Source organism: Lithobates pipiens, unplaced genomic scaffold (genome assembly GCF_037356315.1).
Source record: "Lithobates pipiens isolate NorthernLeopardFrog02 unplaced genomic scaffold, aLitPip1_a1.2 Scaffold_19, whole genome shotgun sequence".
Taxonomy (NCBI): Eukaryota; Metazoa; Chordata; class Amphibia; order Anura; family Ranidae; genus Lithobates; species Lithobates pipiens.
Genome location: NW_027507764.1, coordinates 465,860,538 through 465,882,916, shown reverse-complemented (window position 1 = coordinate 465,882,916; position 22,379 = coordinate 465,860,538). Strand labels below are relative to the sequence as shown.

At 41.4% G+C, this 22,379-nt stretch overlaps 1 protein-coding gene across 1 annotated transcript in view; it reads right to left on the bottom strand.

Moving 5' to 3' along the window:
• Positions 1-22,379, bottom strand: part of PREX2 (phosphatidylinositol-3,4,5-trisphosphate dependent Rac exchange factor 2) — a 436,082-nt gene that overhangs the window by 316,359 nt on the left and 97,344 nt on the right. The window contains exons 3-5 of the mRNA XM_077492842.1: positions 20,534-20,656; positions 11,811-11,915; positions 1,794-1,895 (exon numbers count right to left, since the gene is read on the bottom strand). Coding sequence (XP_077348968.1) covers positions 1,794-1,895; positions 11,811-11,915; positions 20,534-20,656 — 330 coding nt within the window. The remainder of the gene's footprint in view (positions 1-1,793; positions 1,896-11,810; positions 11,916-20,533; positions 20,657-22,379) is intronic.

Below are 22,379 nucleotides of genomic sequence, written 5' to 3'. Positions count from 1 at the left end.
CATCAAACCAATTTAAACAATGGTCAAGGACAACACAAGTAAACACAAAATGCAATTTGTAAATGAAGGTGTTTATTATTAAAGGTGAAAAAAAATCCAAACCATCATGGCCCTGTGTGAAAAAGTGATTGCCCCCCTTGTTAAAACATACTATAACTGTGGTTGTCCACACCTGAGTTCAATTTCTCTAGCCACACCCAGGCCTGATTATTGCCACACCTGTTCACAATCAAGGCATCACTTAAATAGGAGCTGCTTGACACAGTAAGGTCCACCAGAAGATCCTTAAAAGCTACACATCATGCCGAGACCCAAAGAAATTCAGGAACAATTGAGAAATCTATCAGTCTGGAAAGGGTTATAAAGCCATTTCCAAAGCTTTGGGAATCCAGCGAACCACAGTGAGAGCCATTATCCACAAATGGCGAAGACATGGAACAGTGGTGAACCTTCCCAGGAGTGGCCGGCCGCCCAAAATTACCCCAAGAGCGCAGCGACGACTCATCCAAGAGGTCACAAAAGACCCCCAACAACGTCCAAGGAACTGCAGGCCTCACTTGCCTCAGTTAAGGTCAGCGTTCATGCCTCCACCATCAGGAAAAGACTGGGCAAAAATATCCTGCATGGCAGAGTTCCAAGGAGAAAACCACTGCTGAGCAAAAAGAACATCAAAGCTCATCTCAATTTCTCCACAACACATCTTGATGATCCCCAAGACTTTTGGGACAACATTCTGTGGACCGATGAGACAAAAGTGGAACTCTTTGGAAGGTGTGTGTCCAAGTATATCTGGCGTAGAAGGAACACTGCTTTTCATAAAAAGAACATTATACCAACAGTAAAATATGGTGGTGGTAGTGTGATGGTCTGGGGCTGTTTTGCTGCTTCAGGACCTGGAAGACTTGCCGTGATAAAAGGAACTATGAATTCTGCTGTCTACCAAGAGATCCTGAAGGAGAATGTCCGACCATCTGTTCATGTACTCAAGCTGAAACGAACTTGGGTTCTGCAGCAGGACAATGATCCTAAACACACCAGCAAGTCCACCACCGAATGGCTGAAGAAAAACAAAATGAAGACTTTGGAGTGGCCTAGCCAAAGTCCTGACCTGAATCCTATTGAGATGTTGTGGTATGACCTTAAAAAGGCCGTTCATGCTCGAAAACCCTCTAATGTAACTGAATTAGGACAATTCTGCAAAGATGAGTGGGCCAAAATTCCTCCAGGACGCTGTAAAAGCCTCATTGCACGTTATCGCAAATGCTTGGTTGCAGTTGTTGCTGCTAAGGGTGGCCCAACCAGTTATTAGGTTTAGGGGGCAATCACTTTTTCACACAGGGCCATGAAGATTTGGATTTTTTTTCACCTTTAATAATAAACACCTTCATTTACAAATTGCATTTTGTGTTTACTTGTGTTGTCCTTGACTATTGTTTAAATTGGTTTGATGTTCCGAAACACTTAAGTGTGACAAACATGCAAAGGAACAAGAAATGAGGAAGGGGGCAAACACTTTTTCACACCACTGTATATGAATAATGGATGTTTTTAATGCATATACAGTACATATAAAAACATCCTGGATATGAGGTGTGCTCAGTATTGATGAGACTGTTCCATAATGATCACTGTTAGATGTCGCCTTTATTGTGCCAAGTTTGTTCTGCATAATAACGGGCCTGTTAAAGGGAGAGCAAGGAAAGGGAGCCTGATTGTATGAAAGACATTGAAATAAACTGAGTAGCATGCTTTACCCTTCTAATAACATCCCCTAGCAACCAGGGCATACTTACTCTCAAAAGAAGTGGGTACTTGCATATTCTCTGTATTGGAGCAACTAGATATCCTTCCAGAGGAACATCTGTGTTCTTCCTTCCACTAAGTACCATGCAATTCTAAAAACACAAACAAATCCAGGTTTTAGGCAGATCCTGGCTATATCATTCACTTTTTCCATGCTCTGATATTCTCCCGTGGGTGTATGCAATGTGTGCTTACAGGAGAGTTCAGATCTGTACCATACGTGGTTTGCTGAACTTCAGACCGCTACAATTTACTAACAAACAGGAAAAAAAGAATTCATTTTTCCATATCCAAAATCGCTCACTGTTTCTCATCGTAAAGTTAAAAGATTTAACAATTCATATAAAATAGACATTTTACTAATGTGTATAACTGTAGCTGTTACGTTAAACTGCAACTTTTGTAAGAAAAAAAAAATGTTGACATTTAAATTTCATTTCTTGGAGTAAAAATAAAAATAAAAAAGGGGATTGATTCTTAAAGGGGATTGATTCTTATTCCATAGGTTATATTCCGCTAACTTCAGGTGATTGGACTGTTTGCTGGGTACTGCCCCCAGTGCAGTAGTATTACCCCACTGACTCTGTGAATCTCCAGTTGTTTAGCAAGCAGTAAGGAGGTCACAGAGGAAGAGGAAAGGTACCCATGTCATGTTCTGTATTCCATGATATGAAATTTACAGGTACGTTAAAATTCATTTTATCTAAATCGTACACTACAGGGCATAGGAATTGATTCTTAAACCATGGGATGTCCCCAAGTAATTAATCTAGAAGTGGGCAACAAAACTGCAGCAGCAGGCCCATAAAAAGAGCAGTAAGGGTCAACGTACCCGAACAGACAGACAAGAGCAGAAGCACCTTGTAGCCAAAGTAGAGATGCACAGAGGCTCTAATAGACATCTGTCAAAATACAGTTCCCTGAGGACAAAAACCCTGGAAGAAAGGCAAAATTACCACCCAGCCAGGTGGAAGAGAAGGACAGAATCCCACAGAGGGACCTACGGAGGAGTAGAAGATGGGTCAGTTGAAAAGGGCATACATGCCAGGCAGCTACATTTGACAGTCCTGACCTCACCCATAAGGCAAAACATAAGTGTCTGACGTGTCTTCAAGCCAGGAAATAGGGAAGAAAATTGACATTTCCACAGAAAGTGAAAAGAAAAGTCCCAGGGAAGCAAGAAGGGCTGGCTTCCCAGCTGCTTTGTCCCCATGTAGCATAAGAAAAGGAGGGATACCCCCCCCCAGGAAGAACACAGGGGGAGTCAAGGCAGAACTACAACTGTTAGGGTTAAAGTAGTTGTAAACCTCGAAAACATGTGTACTCGTCTCCATCCAAAACACTGAGTGCGATTTCTCTCTGCTGCCTGGTTCTCCTGTTATCTGCATGAGTCCCTTCTGACAGATTTTCCTGACACCAAGAAAAAAAAGTTGATGAGTACTAGGAGAAGAGTTCCAGCATACAACCTGTGTTTGACAGCCTGTGTTTGTCCTTTTTTTCCTGTAGTTTGAGGAGGGGAGTGTGTTCCTTCCCTCCAATAAGACTCTTAAAGTGGTTTGGTACCTAAAAATGAAAGTTCATGTTATTAAAATCAACAGATGGCATACTTACCTAAACGAACCCTGAAAAAAAAAAATATTATTTACTTACCTTTTATTTCTGATGTTTCAGCTGACTTCCGGGTTGTCCTCCCGTGGGAGTAGGCGTGGCTATTGTCCTCGCAATGGTCCCTGGGAAATTTCCCAAGAATCCATGGGGGACAATGAAAGTTTTTCTTTCCTTGTCACTGCTCTCACTGAGCATGTGCAAGATGGAGCGGAGCATGCTGGGAGCCAGACGTCATCATATACCAGGAAGTAAATGACTGTGGGCTTCAGACGCCCACAGTTAAAATGGAAAACGCCAGAGCAGGTTTTTATAAGTCATCCTGAGGAAAAGATTTGTCGCGCGGGGGGTCAAATAAACGCCGGACGTGGATGCCAATTGAAGGTAGCACTCGCCCACCAGTGAGACAGGTAAGAAAAAAATAAAAAAAGAGCGGAATCCCGCTTTAAGAGTTCTTCTCCCTTAGCTGTGCAGTGTGCAAATTCCGATCCCTGTCTCCTGGTTTGTGCTGCTGAGAGACCCTGACAGATTCTGTGTACATTTTGTGTGTTGAAGAGGACTGTACAAGATAGATGGCTGCTTACTTATTCATCATGTCGTGCAATCAGGGGGGGGTGTAATTGGCCCTAAATTTTTTCTGCAGCAGGACAATGACCCAAAACATACAGCCACATACAGATCTTCAGCATAAAGAAGAACAAGGTGTCCCGGAAGTGATGGTTCAGAGGCCTGATCTCCACATCATCGAGTCTGTCTGGGGTTACATGAAGAGACGGAAGAATTTGAGGCAGCCTACATCCACAGAAAATCTGTGGTTAGTTCTCCAAGATGTTTGGAACAACCTACCTGCCGAGGTCCTTCAAAAACTGTGTGCACTGTGTGGACCTAGAAAAAATGCTGCTGCTTTGAAGGCAAGGGGTGGTCACATCAAATATTGATTTGATTTGTATTTCTCTTCAGTTCACTATTTTACTATTAACACTTATTTCTGAAAACATTCATAATTTACAACATTTTTTTTACACCTGACAAAAACTTTTGCACAGTACTGTACCTCACACGATTATAGAGTATAGGGAGTGTGCTTTGTATGTTTCCAAGAAAGAGAGGAACCCAACCGTTCAACAGCGGTTGAAATATGCTTTACTGTTGGAAATCAGAGAATTAGAGATGCTGGGAGATCACTGGATCAGCAGGAATAAAAGAGAGGGTAAATCTCCCCAGTGAGGCCATGGACAGCAATACAACCCCGACAGAGGTTCTAACCCTACCTTACTCTGTACAAAATTAATACAAAAATGTCAGACTTATGGTTTTTAATCTAAGAACTATATAAATCTTAAAATATAACAGAATTGCATTGGTTTGTATATCTGGATAGGGCTGTACACATTTGCTGATCTTCTAAATTGGACCCTAAAGCTGGGTATATATATATATATATATATATATATATATATATATATATGTATAGTTTTTCTTTTTTTATCCATAAAGATGATCCGCATGACTGCTATTGCTCTAAAATCTTGCTTTTATTAACCCCCCTGGCGGTATTCCCGAGTCTGGCTCAGGGTGAAAATTCAGTACCATTAGCGGTAACCCCCCCAGCCAGACTCGGGATCGCATCAATGGATCCAGGATGAGTATGCTTACCTTATCCCCTGCATCCAGCGATGTCCCCTCGCTGTGTGGGCAGCTCGTCCCCCGCTCGATCTATCACGGAGCCGAGCTCCGTTCCCTGCGAGCGTTTTTGTATGAAATTATTTCACATCCCTTTTGTCCCTAGTGGTCTGCCAGGTGCCCTGCATGTAGTTTTTTATGATAAAAACAGTTTTTTTCTGCCTGGAAACTGGAGATTGTCCATAGCAACCAAAACTGTCCCTTTACATCAATCGCAGAATTGAGCGATAGCGATTTTTGGGGAAATTCGTCATCAAATACTGAAAAGTAATGACAGTGACAATTCTGCAACTGAGCAGATTTCAGTGTTTTTGATTTGATTACAATATTGGATAATTTTTATTATTATTATATTATTATTTGGTATAATTCTTAATAGTTATTTATTATATTTTAATTTATGATTTTGTTTTTCAAATTTTATCATACCCAGGATGTCTACTAGACTCTGGTTTGAATATATTTAAGGGAGTTATTCCTAAGAATTACAGACCTACAATATAAAATGCCAAATTTCCATGCAAAATAATTGTACCGCTTTCAGCACCAAAAATCTGAAATAATCATACTGCCAGGGAGGTTAAGGAAACCACAGTGTATAGAAAAAATAAAGATGCCTGCATCAACACTAAGGATGAGCCAAACACCCTCCGGTTCGGTTCGCACCAGAACCTGCGAGCAGACCTAAACTTCGTGTGAACTTTAGAACCCTAGTAAAGTGTATGGGACTCGAAGGTTCAAAATCAAAAGTGCTAATTTTAAAGGCTTATATGCATGTTATTGTCCTAAAAAGTGTTTGCTTAAAGTGAAACAATAAAAGTGTAATATTCCTTTAAATTTTGTACCTGGGGGGTGTCTATAGTATGCCTGTAATGCGGCGCATGTTTCCCGTGCTTAGAACTGTCCCTGCACAAAGTGTAATTTCTGCAGGAAAAAGTGTAATTTAAAAGCACTCGCGGCTATAATGAATTGTCGGTTCCCCGTAATACAAAGAACAGTCATTGAAAGTCATTGATAAAAAAAAAGCGTGGGGTTCCCCCCAGATTCAATTACCAGGCCCTTCAGGTCTGGTATGAATATTAAGGGGAACTCCAAGCCAAATTTTTAAAAAAAATGGCATAAAGTTCCCCCCAAAAATCCATACCAGACTCTTTATTTGAGCATGCAACCTGGCGGGCCGCAGGAAAAGAATCGTACCAGGCCACATGCCCTCAACATTGGGAGGATGCTTTGGGGGTCTGTGACCCCTTAAAGCACCATGTCCCCATGTTGATGGGGACAAGGGCCTCATCCCCACAACCCTGGTCGGTGGTTGTGGGGGTCTGTGGGGATGATTTTATTAATTATTAAAAATAAAAAATAAATAAAAAAAAGATTCCAGCGGTGGTAATCCACTCTTTCTATCCAGCGATGGCTGATCTCTTCTCCGGGGACCAGCGATGCCTGATCTCTTCTCTGGGGTCCAGCGATGGGTGATCTCTCCCGATGGTCCAGCGCATCCTGTCTCCACCAGAGACACTGTGGGAATCCCGGCAGCTTGACAGGTTTTAGCTGAGGAGGATGGGGCCCCCGTCACCTGACCCCGCCCCCCTCTGACGCAAGGGGAAACCCAGGCTTCCCCAGTGATCTACAGGTGACCCCGGCCCCCTCTGATGTAATGCAGGTTTCCGTTACATCAGAGTGGGGCAGGGTCACCCGCACGTCACTGGGGAAGCCCGGGTTTCCCCTTGTGTCAGAGGGGGGCGGGTCTCGTAGTGTCTCCGGTGGAGACAAGAAAATAGATCAGCCATCACTGGATAGCAAGAGTGGATTACCACCGCTGGAATCTTTTTCTTATTTTTTTTTATTTTAAAAAAAGGACTTTTCCCAACGGTGTCTGTGTGTTTTTTAACAATTTTTTACACTTTCTTTGTGAAATGGTAGGGGTACTTTTGTACCCCCTTACCATTTCAAACAGGGGGGGCCGGGATCTGGGGGTCCCCTTGTTTCCAGATTCTGATAAGCCCCTCACCCACAGACCCCAACAACCACCAACCAGGGTTGTGGGGATGAGGCCCTTGTCCCCATCAACATGGGGACATGGTGCTTTGAGGGGTCACAGACCCCCAAAGCATCCTCCCAATGTTGAGGGCATGTGGCCTGGTATGGTTCGGGGGGCCGCTCTCTCATCCCCCCCTCTTTTCCTGCAGCCTGCCAGGTTGCGTGCTCAGATAAAGGGTCTGGTATGGATTTTTGGGGGAACTCCACGCCGTTTTTTTTTATTTGGCGTGGTGTTCCCCTTAAAATCCATACCAGACCTGAAGGGTTTGGTATGGATATTTGGGGGAACCCTGCGTCATTTAAAAAAATCCCCCCCCCCTCCACTGCCAGAATACACAGATCAGTAGCTATTGGCAGCAAATGCTGATCAAAAGCTGACTTTCCAGCATGACCATTCAACAGAAGCCAGTTGTTAAAAGAGATAGCAGTACTCACTGACTGAAAGTCAGCCAACTGTTGATACATGTGTACAGGGCTTAAAGGATAAGTCCAGCCTAAGCTTTTTAAGCTGGGCTTTTCCTATGGGTCACTCCTGTGACCCGTTTAGCAGAGTCCATTCTCTGCTGACATCGTGCAATCAGTCGAGGCAGTGCATTATCCCGACTTCAGAAGTCTGGATCCACCAGTTACCTCTACCGATGGCAGTCTCAGCATCTCAGCGAGCTGCTGAGGCGGCTGCTCCCGCCCCTCCACAGCTCAGCGCTCCAATGAGCGTGGAGGAACAGAGCAGGAGAGATGCTGACTGTCAGTCAGTATCTCTCAGCTCGGGGAGTAGTGAGGGCAGAGCCATTGATGATGTTCGTTGGCTCGGTTCTCAGTGCAGACGCCGGGGGACAGCTGCAGCATCAGTCTGATGATGCATCCACCAAGGTAAGTATGAATCTCAAGAAAAAAACAAAAAACATACCGTATATACTCGAGTATAAGCCGAGATTTTCAGCCTCTTTTTTGAGGCTGAAAGTGCCCCCCTCGGCTTATACTCGAGTCATCGCCGTCTGCCTGCCCGATCAGCGTGTCGAGCAGACAGACGGCGGCCATTCTACTATTCAAAAGCCGCGCCTCCATCTGTAATAGGCGGAACACTCAATTTCCCAGCAGTCAGTGGTCCGCCTATCACGGACATCCGCTCATCCTCATACTACGGACGAGGATGAGAGGATGTCCGTGATAGGCGGAACACAGACTGCTGGGAAATTGAGTGTTCCGCCTATCACAGACGGAGGCGCGGCTTTTGAACAGTGGAATGGCCGCCGAGGCGCCGACGAAGAGCGGCGATCCTGGCATGGCAGAAGGATGGAGGCTCGGGACGGGACGGAGGCTCGGGATGGGACGGAGGCTCGGCTCGGGACGGGACGGAGGCTCGGGACGGGACGGAGGCTCGGGACACAGGTAGGCTGGACACACAAGGCTGCACGGACACACACACAGGGATAGATGGACACACACACAGGCATGGATGGACACACACACAGGCATGGATGGACACACACACAGGCATGGATAGACACACACACAGGGATGGATGGACACACACACAGGGATGGATGGACACACACACAGGGATGGATGGACGGACACACAGGGATGGACGGACACACAGGGATGGACGGACACACAGGGATGGACAGGCATGTCTCACCCTCGGCTTATACACGAGTCAATACGTTTCCCAGTTTTTTTGGGGTAAATTGGGGGCCTCGGCTTATATTCGGGTCGGCCTATACTCGAGTATATATGGTACTTCTCTTTTAAGAATGACCTGATGTCTCTGCTCACCCTGCTTTAAGCAGACTCATTCAGCAAATCAGCATAACTTTTAATTGTTCTGTCTGCTTTACAATGATGAAATGTAAAATCTTGTTGATTTATTGGTGGCCATCATGATGATATTTTGGAAATATAAAACATTTTTGATGCATTTTATCTGCATGTACTTCCTCACTACCTTACTAGCTTAGTTTAGTAGCTTTTAAATTACAAAATAGCTGTTTAGGAGGAGGAAGTCTTTGGTTGAATAATTGTTTCTGGCCCAGGTACATGATAACCTTGTTCCCTTGATGCCATTCATTTTATTATTCTACTCCAATGTCATGGTGGTTCGTTACATTTGGCATTAAATGTTGCCTTTGAGTAAATATGCATAGAGATATTCTCTTACAGTGCTATATAAATCACAGGAAGGAAATGTCACAGCTGAGGATATCTGGTACGAAAGAAACTTTTGCTTATTTAGTTCAGGGAGAAAAAAATTGAGGAATTTTGTGTTGCTAAAATCAACAAAAGAAGGCAATAATATTTTACATTTATACTTATGAAATCAGACATTTGTAGTAAAGCAGAACATTAGAGATGGAGGCAGTGCCCATCTTTTGTATAAAGAATATGTACATTTAAGCCCTTGTACACATGGTCAGACATTCCGACAGAAAATCTCTGATCGGACCGTGTTGTCGGATAATCCAACTATGTGTGGGCTCCATCGGACTGTTTCCGTCAGAATATCCGACGGACAAAGTTTTAGAGCTGGGCTATAAAACTTTCCGACAACATGATCCAATCGGACTTTGTCCGATTGTGTGTAGAGAATTCCGATCGGACAAAGTGCCACGCATGCTCAGATCAAATTCCTAGACCAAAGCTATTGGCTACTAGCCTGAACGTAGTCCCGTCGTAATGAAATAACGTCATGACGTTACGTACGATCGGATTTTCCGACAACTTTGTCCGACCGTGTGTATGCAACATAAGTTTCGGACAAAATCCGTCAGACAAAATCTGACAGATTTTGTTGTCAGAATGTCCGACCGTATGTACAAGGGCTAAGAGAGAATTATTGCCATAGGTTTTTTGGCCATACTTCCCTTTTGGGTCAGAGTACTACGTTTACTTTCATTCTTCTATGATTCTGAGTCAGCTGATAGAAAGATCCACCCAGCTGCCTGACAATTAGTTCCTTCTCCTTCCCAGACTGGTGCTCCAGTGAGTGGCAGTGTCCAATGGTAGTAACACCTTTGTAGATTGCCAATCGGGTTTCCACAGGGCATGGAATCTAAACCCCAACCTACTTCTTCACCAGGGTAGCAACTTTCAAAACATCTTGGAAGGCCTCATAATGTCCAAGACAACGGGACAACGGGAGCCAGAGCAGGGGTAGGAATTGAGAGAGAGGAAGTGGAAACAACCTGCAGTTGATCCAATCAGAAAGAGAGTTCCTGTAGACACTGCATAGCATGACATGTCAACTCTCTGCACCAAACATTGCAGTATTTCCAGAAGAGGCTGTGGTGTCTCTGAGTAGCCCTGGAGAACTAAGCAATAACTTGAAAACTGTCAGGTTTCAATGGGAGTCCCTGTAGACTGCCAACACCAGATTCCCTGTCGAATCTAAGTCCCAGCCTGCTTCTTCACCAGGGCCCCTAATGGTGAGGATAGACTTGGAGCAATGTGGTACCTGGTCGTGGCCCCACATGTACGCCCAGATGAGACTGCAGAGACCACTCGCGTTCAGAGTACAAATGGCAGGAGACAGAAGCAAATCCAAGACACAAGCCCAGGTCAGGGTGGGTGGCGGACAAGCACAAACAGCCGGGTCAGTACACAGAAAGTCAGACACAGAATACTGTTCAAGCCTGTAACGCTTCACTGAGCATGTGTATTTGTAGGCAAGCAAACAGGGAAGTGGCCCAGGAAGTAATAAAAGGGAAAAGGACATAAATACACAGTAGAGCAGACAACACCAATGGTTGAATAGAGAAGCCAGCAGCACATGTGAAATTGAGTCAGAGATCTAGCAGAACACTGCAGCAAGAAGGTAACAACTTCCCAAATAAAAATCTGCAGGCTTGACTGTGACAGTCAGCAGTAGAGGAGCAGCGTAGAGAGCAGCAACTGACAGTCACCACTCTCTGCTTGAAGAAGCCCAAGAACTGAGCGCTCAATGGTTATGTGATTGCTCAATTCTCAGTCTTACGGCAAACACAGTACAGCTGCATATCGACACTGATGCTACAGCATGGAGATAAGTATGAAGGTTTGTTTTTTTACATAGTCCATACTTTTCCTTTAAACTAGATATAAACCACCAAAACCTTCATACAATATTTTTAAATGTTAACGGAATTTCAATAATATTTTAATATTTTTAAAATATGCAGCTATCATTTTAATGGATACATAGAGATCCTGTCATGAAAGTCCTTGTTGAGGCAATTACTGTTATAGGGTAACTACAAACTGTCCATATCTAGCAGTTGTTCTTTCAACTTCTAGTGTAAGTGCAGTTCTATTGGTGTCTATAAGTGGCCGTGCTGGTGTTCCTTGCACAGACATGTTTCACCATTGTCACCACAAGGAAGCCCATTCTCAGCAATGGCATGTAGTCCCATGCATATACAGAGAAAGGGGCTGTAATGGAGCTGCAGGAGATCAGCAGCACTGAGATGTAGCAAAGGTCAAAAAAAGGTAAAAACAATATTTTACTAAATTAAAAAAAATGACTAATACACAGTGCATCGAGAAACGAAATATCATACAGTTAAGGTTAATATCTACTTGAAATAAAAGTGCAAATATAAAAAATGTATCTCAATTTACCGATATTTACAACAAAATGCTAATTAATCATCAAGGTATACAAGTGCTATATTATTCAGAAAATAAATGTAAACATGATTCCTTACCAATAAAAGTGTTCTCACTGATCTGATCTTGTTCAGTTCCAAAAGTAGTTTCTGTGCCTTTTCATGGTTGCTGCAGTACTCATCATAAATGGCAAAGCGCTCTTTCTATGATTAGAGAGAAGTGATTCATGTTTGTAAGAATATACAGTACAGAGTATTAAATGCATAGTACAACCCAATCACAACTGTATAAGTACATAGTACAACCCAATCACAACTGTATAAGTACATAGTACAACCCAATCACAACTGTATAAGTACATAGTACAACCCAATCACAACTGTATACATACATAGTACAACCCAATCACAACTGTATAAGTACATAGTACAACCCAATCATAACTGTATTACATGCATAGTACTACCCAATCACAACTGTGTAAGTACATAGTTCAACCCAATTACAACATTATTAAGTACATAGTACAACCCAATCATAACTGTATTAAATGCATAGTGCAACCCAATTACAACTGTATTAAGTACATAGTACAACCCAATCACAACTGTATAAGTACATAGTACAACCCAATCACAACTGTATTAAATGCATAGTACAACCCAATAACAACTGTATAAGTACATACTACAACCCAATCACAACTGTATTAAATGCATAGTACAACCCAATCACAACTGTATAAGTACATAGTACAACCCAATCACAACTGTATTAAGTACATAGTATAAACCAATCACAACTGTATTAAATGCACAGTACAGCCCAATCACAACTGTATTAAATGTGTAGTACAATCCAATCACAACTGTATTAAGTACATAGTACAACCCAATCACAATTGATCTACCACTAGATCAATGATTTCCACTAAAGCTGTTCAGCTTACAGTAAATATTTAATAATTAGGTAGTACAATATTCTATTTATTTTAGACATTGAGATTATGTTGGTAGAGGTGACTTTAAGATAACTACTTATTGTTTTTTGGCCAGTCAATGTGATTTTGCTCAGCCACCTACTAGTGTGAAGCCTTGCTTATAAAGCACAATGCTCTGACTTTCATAGGGGTCATCTTAGATCTGCATCAATTTATATGAAAGTAGGCTGTAGGCCAGATGCATTTAAACAAATGATCCAGCTTACATGACAAGGACAGGCTGGCCCAGACCCCAAGTTATTGCTTAGTTCCCAAGGGCTCTATTCCTTTTACACGAAGCAATGGAGTTCATTAATGCAGAGTTGCAATGTCTTTGAGTGTATTAAAGACACAGCAGCTTTGTGTAGTAAATTGGATGTAAGTAGGTTGTATCTAAAAGATTATTTTCAATCTAAAGTGTTTACGATGCACGAACAACATGTTTTCGATGCATTACCATTCATCCCTATGGAAGATGTGCTTTTCCGCAAACTGCACCAAAGATACAACTAGAAGGATTTTAAAAACGAATATTAAACCCTACAACAAAAATATAATAAATTGCAGTTTAGTATTTATTAAATATGGTGGCTGCCACAATTTTTTCTGTTTTTGGGCTTTTTTTTTTTCAATTATTTTCACCTGGTGATCCAGCCAGTAATACATCTTCTGTAATAAGGTGTCTCCACTCTGGATGGAGGAGAAACGGAGACACCTTCAGACAGCAGCATTGTCAATCTTTGGATAGGGTAAACATATGGATTAATCTGTTACAAAAGTTTAATGAATGGAAATTCCCTCTCTTTTATGTGATTATTGTACATTTTTAAACGTAACAAGTATATAGGTGGATGTGAACACTTCAGCGATAGAATATATATATAAAGAGAGGGAGGGAGGGATTTAATTAGAGTGCTTTAAATATTATATTTGGGCATTTGAATGATGTTAAAATTATTAGAATTAGAATTATTGGGTTTATTTAATATTACTGTAAGTGCAAGAGTATCAGAAGTGTCACCATGCACTGGAACATGTGAAAGCTCTTGGGATGTGGGATAGTAACTGACCAAAATTCCTTTTCTCCAAATATAAAAGTTGCTACATTACTACAATCTATTATAACCCCTTTTTTTATATATAAAATCTTTGTTATAATAATGCACATTACATTTCAAAAGAGTGGGGGTTCAAAAGAGACCAAAAAGCCCTCCATTGAAGTTTAATACCCAACCATGTGCAAGTAGAAAAAAACAGGATTTTTGTTAGCATATGATTGGTTGATAGAAGTAAACTCAACTGTGCCTTATTTTTAAAGCTTGGGGCACATTCACTTAGCTATGGGAAGAGTTTCTATGAAATGAAAGTGTTACTAAACCCACAACAGGAAAATCAGTCTGAATATGCAGCGAAGCATGCTTGTTATACTCACTGTGGAACCTAAGGGGTCAATTGTCTGTATTGTGTAAAAAGGCTGTTGGGTCTTCTCTGAATCTCCCCTTCTGCTGTCCCTAATCCATCTGCTGATAGTACAGAGCCCTAGGATCAGCACAGGACCAATCAGCACTGTCCAGACAGAGGGCCAGGGGTTATGCAGCCTCAAAGGACAGTCAGAGGAGAATGAAAACTCCTCCTACACGTTTAAACCAGTGCTTGGCCAGATACTGATAGAACTCATGAGACTGTTATATACTGCTGATTATAAAAGATATTTAGCAGTTTATATTTACTAAAATAATTGCAATTCCATTTTCTGTGTACTGTGGGAGACCAGATATAGAGACTGCAGGGTCCTGGGTTTAGTAACACTTTAACGCCCCAGTATCTATATGTCTCACTTCTATCACAAATCCCCCTAAAAAGGTTTTATTTAAAAGTAATAAACTTGCAATAAGCTTTAGAATGCACAATGATATTTCACCCTTTACAGTGCCTTGAAAAAGTATTCATACCCCTTGAAATTTTCCACATTATGTCACATTACAAACCAAAAACATAAATGTATTTTATTGGGATTTTATGTGATAAACCAACACAAAGTTGCACATATTTGTATAGTGGAAGGGAAATTATAAATAGTTTTCAACATGTTTTAGAAATAAATATCTGAAAAGTGTGGCATGAGTTTGTAAACAGCCCCCCTAAATAAATACTTTGTAGAACCACCTTTCACTGCAATTACAGCTGCAAGTCTTTTTTGGGGATGTCTCTACCAGCTTTGCACATGTAGAGGGTAACATTTTTGCCCATTCTTCTTTGCAAAATAGCTCAAGCTTTGTCAGACTGGATGTAGAGTGTCTGTGAACAGCAATTTTCAAGTCTTGCCACAGATTCTCAATTGGATCTAGATCTGGACTTTGACTGGACCATTCAAACACATGAATATGCTTTGATCTAAACCATGCCATTGTAGCTTTGGCTTTATGTTTAGGGCTGTTGTCATGCTGAACGGTAAACCTTCTCAGACTCTAACAGGTTTTCCTCTAAGATTGCCCTGTATTTGGCTCTACCTACCTTCCCATCAATTCTGACCAGCTTTACTGTCCCTGCTGAAGAAAAGCATCCCCAAAACATGATGTTGACACTGCCATGTTTCACAGTGGGGATGGTGTGTTCCGGGGGGCCTGTACAGTGTTAGTTTTCCACCACACATAGCGTTTTGCTTTTAGGCCAAAAAGTTAAATTTTGGTCTCATCTGATCAGAGCACCTTCTTCCACGTTTGTTGATTCCTCACGTCTTATCGCAAACTGAAAATGGGACTTCTTATGGCTTTCTTTCAACAATGGCTTTCTTCTTGCTACTCTTCCATAGAGGCCAGATTTGTGAAGTACATGACTAATAGTTGTTTTGTGGATAGATTCTCCCACCTGAGCTGTGGATCTCTGCAGCTCCTCCAGAGTTACCATGGGTCTCTTGGCTGCTTCTCTGATTAATGTTCTCCTTGCCCGGCCTATCAGTTTGAGTGGACGGCCATGTCTTGGTAGATTTGCAGTTGTGTCATACTCTTTCCATTTTCAGATGATGGATTGAACAGTGCTCCGTGAGATGTTCAAAGCTTGGGATAATTTTTTATAACCTAACCCTGCTTTAAACTTTCCCACAACTTTATCCCTGACCTGTCTGGTGTGTTCCTTGGCCTCCATGATGCTGTTTGTTCACTAAGGTTCGCCAACAAACCTCTGAGGGCTTCACAGAATAGCTGTATTTATACTGAGAATTACACACAGGTGGACAGTTTTTACTGATTACGTGAATTCTGAAGGCACTTGGTTCCACTAGATTTTAGTTAGGGGTATCAGAGTAAAGGGGGCTGAATACAAATGCACACTTTATTTGTAAAAAATGTTGAAAGCCATTTATCATTTACTTTCCACTTCACAATTTTGTGCCACTTTGTGTTGCTCATAAAATTGCAATAAAATACATTTACATTTTTGGTTGTAACATGACAAAATGTGAAAAATTTCAAGGGGTGTGAATATTTTTTCAAGGCACTATATAAATAAAATGAATACTTTGCAGTAAAGACTTTCTAAATATAATGTTTGGTGAGATTGCACAATGTAGCTTCTCTGTTCATCTCTGCACACCTGCCATGACGCTGAGCTTTCAGAAAGGTTTCTGCATTTTGGCAGAAGGTGGAAAGCCAGAGCCAGATTCCTACTGCCAAAGCCGCAAAGTAAGTACATGTTCCTGTAAATGTACAGCTTGTATCCATGAAACATGGAAATCTCTCCAGAATGAGTAATTAGTGAGTACAAACTGCAAATCAAATCTGCTGCTTCTCCTTCAGCACGAGGCAATTGCTTTTCTAATACAATTTTCTGTATATACATATAAAATATATACTGGATGCCTGCGGTACCTGTACATTGTTCTAGCATCTCTGGAATTACAAGGATGGAAAACACGCTTTCAAAAGAAGAATTTGCCAGTGTTGTGGCTGATGAGTTTTTGTTTGCACTTCCAGCTCAGTTCCATAATGTGTAAAGAAGATTTGAACCATAGTCCTGGCCCTCTCCCCAGCATGTTTAAAGTGATTTAAAATCCTAAACTTTTATTTGTTAAATCCATTGCTTATGGCAATACTAACACACAATGTTGCTTTTTCTTGCTCTAAAACATATAGGGGTTTATTTACTAAAACTGGAGAGTGCAAAATGTGGTTCAACTCTCCATAAAAACCAATCAGCTTCTTTATTTTTTTTTTCAAAACTTAATTAAACAAGCTGAAGTTAGAAGTTGATTGGCTACCATGCACAACTGTACCAAATTTTGCACTCTCCAGTTTTTTTTAAAGTGGAAGTAAACCCATCGATTTAAACAGTTAAAAAAAAAGGCATTCTGGGAATGCTAACTGCACATTGGTTGTGCTCTCAGCCAAACTATCAAACTATCCAATGGCTGGTGTCATAACGAATCACATATGCAGCACAATAGCAGTTGAAGATTAAACAGAGGCAAAGATGGCAGCTTCCTTGGCTTAAAACGATAGGGGAGTTTACTTCCACTTTAACCCCATAGTCCCATGGCACTAGCTCTGCTCTTCCATGTTAGGCTGACTTTCCTTTGCAGGGTCTTATGAAGCCCCAATAGAGCCCCCCTTGCATGCCCACTCCTGGCATCAGACTATGGGGTGTCTACACAGGCAAAACGTTATCGGTGAAGGGGCATGCAATCACGCTAGGTATATGGGACATGTGGGGGGGGGGGGGGGAAGGAACGGTTGAATATAAAGGAAATGGGGGGGGGGAAAGGAACAGTTGAATATAAATTAGAAATTAGAATATATATATATATATATATATATATATATATATATATATATATATATATATATATATATATATATATATATATATGATTGTAAATTGTCCCTTCTTTCCTGTTGAAAATATGGTTTTATGATTGTAAGCTGTAACTTATCTTTAAAATAAAATAAAGAATAAAAAAAAAATGTATAATGGGACATTTCCTGTCTCAATTAATCTAATAAGGTGACCAGTACTTACTTTAGGTGTGCCAGCTCATCAATAGGAAGTTCTAGAAAGCAGCACACAGGAATGCAAAGGCAGAGTATGCAGCGGTAAAATTGAAAATAGTAAATCTTTAAAAAAAATGGGTAGTAGCAAATAATGTACTTTACTGGACTAAGCAATTGATTACTGATGAGTTCCTGTTAAAAAAAGATTCTAGGCTATTTATCAGCAGATGCACCTCTGGTTCCCGTTTTCTCTATTGGAAGCTATACCTATGTGTGAAAATCTAGGGAGCCGGTTATTGGGCCCTCTTTGAGGGCACTCCATTTTCACAGTGATCAGCAACTATTTACAGCTCCCTATGTTATGTGGAACCTTAACTTTCTTGAAGTTGATACCCTTTTTTTCTTCACAATTTTTTCTGGATATTTACTGGTTCTGATTCAGAAATGTATGTTTTCTTATCTTTACTTTAACCTTGTAGTGATTTTAACTTGTTTGCTTTGCTGAAGGATACAATAAAACATATAGATATAAAAATGTTTAAAAAAAATAGGCTTTAGCTCTAACTTTAAAGTGATTGTAAAGTCTTGTTTTTTTTTTAAATAAAAATAAATGAGCATGTTATACTAACTTGCCCTGTTGCAGTGGAGTTGCACAGAGCAGCCCGGATCCTCCTCTTTTCGGGTCCCTCTTCTATGCTGCTGGCCCCTCCCTCCTGTCCAGTGCCCCCCATAGCAAGCTGCTTGCACCCGAGCAGAGTCACAGTTCCCTATGCCCATTCAGACATGGAGCTGCGCCCCTGCCCCCTTTCTCTCCTGATTGGCTGACTTTGATTGACAGCAGCGAGAGCCATTTGCGCCTCTCAGGAGGGGAGATACACTCGTGGGCATCACTGGACAGAGAAGGGGCCCAGGTAAGTATTAGGGTGGCTGAGGGGGGTTGCTGCTCAGAGAAGGCTTTTTATCTTAATGTGTAGTATACAATAAGATAAAAAGAAAAAACCTTCTGACTTTACAAATCCTTTAAGCATAGCCTTGTAGGTCGTCTTGTTAGAGGGCTGCTCCAAATTGATGATTGCTATGGTAAATGTACGGCAAAGACAAAGCGCTCCACAAATGACACTACTAAGAGTCACAAAATGGAGCAGTTGATTGTTTAGAAGTAAATCAAAGAGATGTATTGACCTCTAAAAATCAAGGGATGCAGTATCTTTATGGCAAGAGTAATTCCTGCCAAGACTCAATTTTTTTTTTCAAAAGGCTCAAAACATGGGTACCGGAGCAGGAATTTACATAGCATTGATCTATAGTGAGGAATGAATACATTATTTAAGCTGTAGCTAAATGTGTTGTTAACTCCTGTACAAGAAACTACCATGTGTAAAAAATGATGGCATGAATGGCTTCACTCATATTAACTCTAGCCACTAGGGGAAGACTTCTGTCAGAGCATAACATGAGATTTTACACATTTCAACCTGAACTAAACTCTCCCAATTAACATGAACTATTTTTAATCTTTATGCTGTTGGCATTACTAAATAGATAGAAATGTATATTACATTTTCTTGTTTTAAACTTGCATGCCTGAGCTAAGGGCAGATCCAGGAAGTAAATTCTACATGAATCATCTGCTTTTAATAAAGATGGTCATGGCTAGCAATCCTTGGGGAGGTGTTTTCTCAACAAAATAAAGCACAGAGACATAGATGGATGGGTGAGTTTGCTTTAACTATTAAAAATGAATTAAATAGCATTTTCAGTTTGTGGTGCTCAGATACAGTTTAGTTGCGTGTTAAGACCCTCCCCCTGGGAGTGGGCTCTGCTAGGAGTCTGCTTGCTCAGCGGAGAATGGAACCGCCTGAAAAACTGACAGGCAGTCGGTCTGCACGTATAAAAAAAACTTAACACTAAAGTGTAATATAGTCTTTTTAGTTTTGTTCTTTCTTAACTACTTGAGTAAAAGAGATGCAGGCATACCCCACTTTTAAGTACACAATGGGGTTTATTTACTAAAGCTGGAAAGTACAAATCAGGCTCACTTCTGCTTAGAAACCAATGAGCTTCCAGGTTTTATTACCAAAGCTTAATTGAACAAGCTGGGATTAGAAGCTGATTGGTTTTTAAGGAAGAAGTGAGCCTGACTTTGCACTTTCCAGCTTTAGTAAATAAACCCCATTGTGTACTTAAAAGTGGGGTATGCCTGTAATTGTAAACTTGTAAATGTGAATGAAAAACATTGTTTCTATGTATATTTTGTAATTACCTGTGCACAAGGAGCACCATTTTATCTGTTTGAAAACAAAGGGTAACGATTGGTTGTTAGAGATCATATGATCTTGGCGGCCTAGGATGGGAGCTAGGGAGCAGCACTTTTTTATTTATGGCAATAGTAAAGGAATTAAACAACACGTGTCAACTGTATTTTAGGCATGTACCTCTTCAGTACCGAACATGCTATTTCATTTTCAACAATAATATTGACTGCACCACTGCACTTGCACTAATTATTGCTAAATGGTTACTCAAAATACCAAATCTAAATCTGGCCATACACACTACAACCTGTTTGCACAATATAACTGTACAGTCTTTTTTACATCTATTAAAACTATACTGTAAAGGCCTAGTTAAATAGCCAGTTTAATCAATGCCCAAGAAGGTTGTTATACTGCATACAATAGTTGTTTAAGCATCTAAAGGTGGATGTATGATAAAGGTAAAAGATCAATAGCTGCTTTAGTCACCATACAAAATTCAAGCCAAGTAGGTTTTCCTTATAAAGGTAGGTATTGGTAATATCCCCACCAAGCCCTAGACAGGGAAAAAGGAGCAAGATATAATAATCACCAGAACTTACAAATTTTAGAAAGCAGGTTCCCAATTCTTGGTGTGCATTTGGTTCAGGGTACAGGGATTCCTCAATGAGGGCCAGAAAGTCTCTGTGTACCACAAGAATGTCCTCAATGTTGGAGAATAACATCTAAAGAGATAACAAAAGCACATGGCTGAAATAAAAGACTTAAACGCTGACAATTAATAGGAGACATAACTCATTCGATCTCTTGTTCTTCCATCTGCAGCGAACTACCAGTTAAAATAAAGAGGCAGATATGGAAATCAGAAAACTACATTTCTAGGGTAACAATGTATGTTCATTCCAGCTAACATATTTCAAAATTGACATTTACATTGTATGGGTCTGCATAATTGTTTCATCTTTGCACATACAGAAAATACATTACCAAAATATCCATAATCATGCTAACCGATCAGATTCAAACCACCATTACAAAGCAAATATTGGAGAAAGAAAAGTACTAGATGTACTGCATGCAGACAATACTGACAGTATTTTATTCAGATACCAGCTCCATGACATCACCATACCCTAAAGCTATAAAGTTGCAAATATTTTAAAATCCATATCTTCTTCAAATAAAAAAACATAAGAACACTATAGAATTGTTTTGTATATGTCCGGGGCAGACAACCCCCAGCACTCTTTTGCTGGCACTCGCCTCCCTCCCCATCAGCAGAGCAGTGCAGGGAAGTGTCAGTGAGACACTAATACATTCCAGTTTCAGAGTTCTCCACACAGCTCCTGCACCGAGGGGGATGCACTGTGGCCCCACACATTGTAAAAGATGGGAAACATTGTTTGGTTCTCTAATTTTGCTGTAGCTGCCATTGTCAGCTTTTGTGAAAGGGAAGAAATTGGGTGCAGTTCTGCTGGGGGGGGAGAGGTCCCTGTTTCCAGGAGAAGGATGACTGTCTTTGGCCACTGCTAAAGCCAATCACAGTCCTGCTAGCCCCGTTCACCATCTGGCGGAAGATGACCCAGAAGGGATTTTTCGCTGTGATTGAGAAAACCACAATCAGGTGACAGTTTGTGGAATTACTGTTGAGCTTCTGGGAACTTTGTTGAAATGATTTCTGAACCTTTGAGTCACTTACTACTGAACCTCTGCACTCTGTGTCCCTTTAAGCCACAGCCAGTATTCAGTGCAATTAAAATCACGCCCAACTTTTGCTGCGGCGCAGCGCTCAGCTGTGGGGGCCTAATGTTCACCACTCTGCATATCACGCATATCATAGATGAGAAGAGGGTACAGCGGTGGAGCAGATGAGCAGGAGGGTACAGCGGTTGGGAAAATGAGCAGAAGAGGTTCAGAGGTGGGACGGAAGAGCAGGAGGGTACAGTGATGGGGCAGATGAGCAGAAGGGCTCAGTGTTGGGGCAGATGAGAAGGGGGTTCAGTGTTGGGACAGAAAAGCGGGGGGAAGAGCAGTGGGGCAGATGTGAAAGGGAGTGTATTGGTGGGCAGATAAGCAGGGGAACAGAGATGGGGCAGAAGAGCAGGGGGTACAGAGGTGAGACAGATTGGTGGGGCAGATGAGAAAGTGGGTTGCAGTGGTGGGGCAGATGAGCAGATGGGTTCAGTGTTAGGACAGATGAGAAGGCCGATCCAGTTGTGAGACAGAAGAGCATGAGGATAACACGGTGGAGCAGATATGCAGGGAGGTACAGTGGTGGGGCAGATGAGAAAAGGGGTATATTGATGGGGCAGATGAGCAGTGGGGTCACAGTGGTGGGAAAGAAGAGCAAGGGGGGTACAATGGTGGGGCAGATGTGCAGGAGGTACAGTAGTGGGAGGGATGAGAAGAGGGTTCAGTGGTGGAACAAAAAGCAGGGGGGTACAGTGA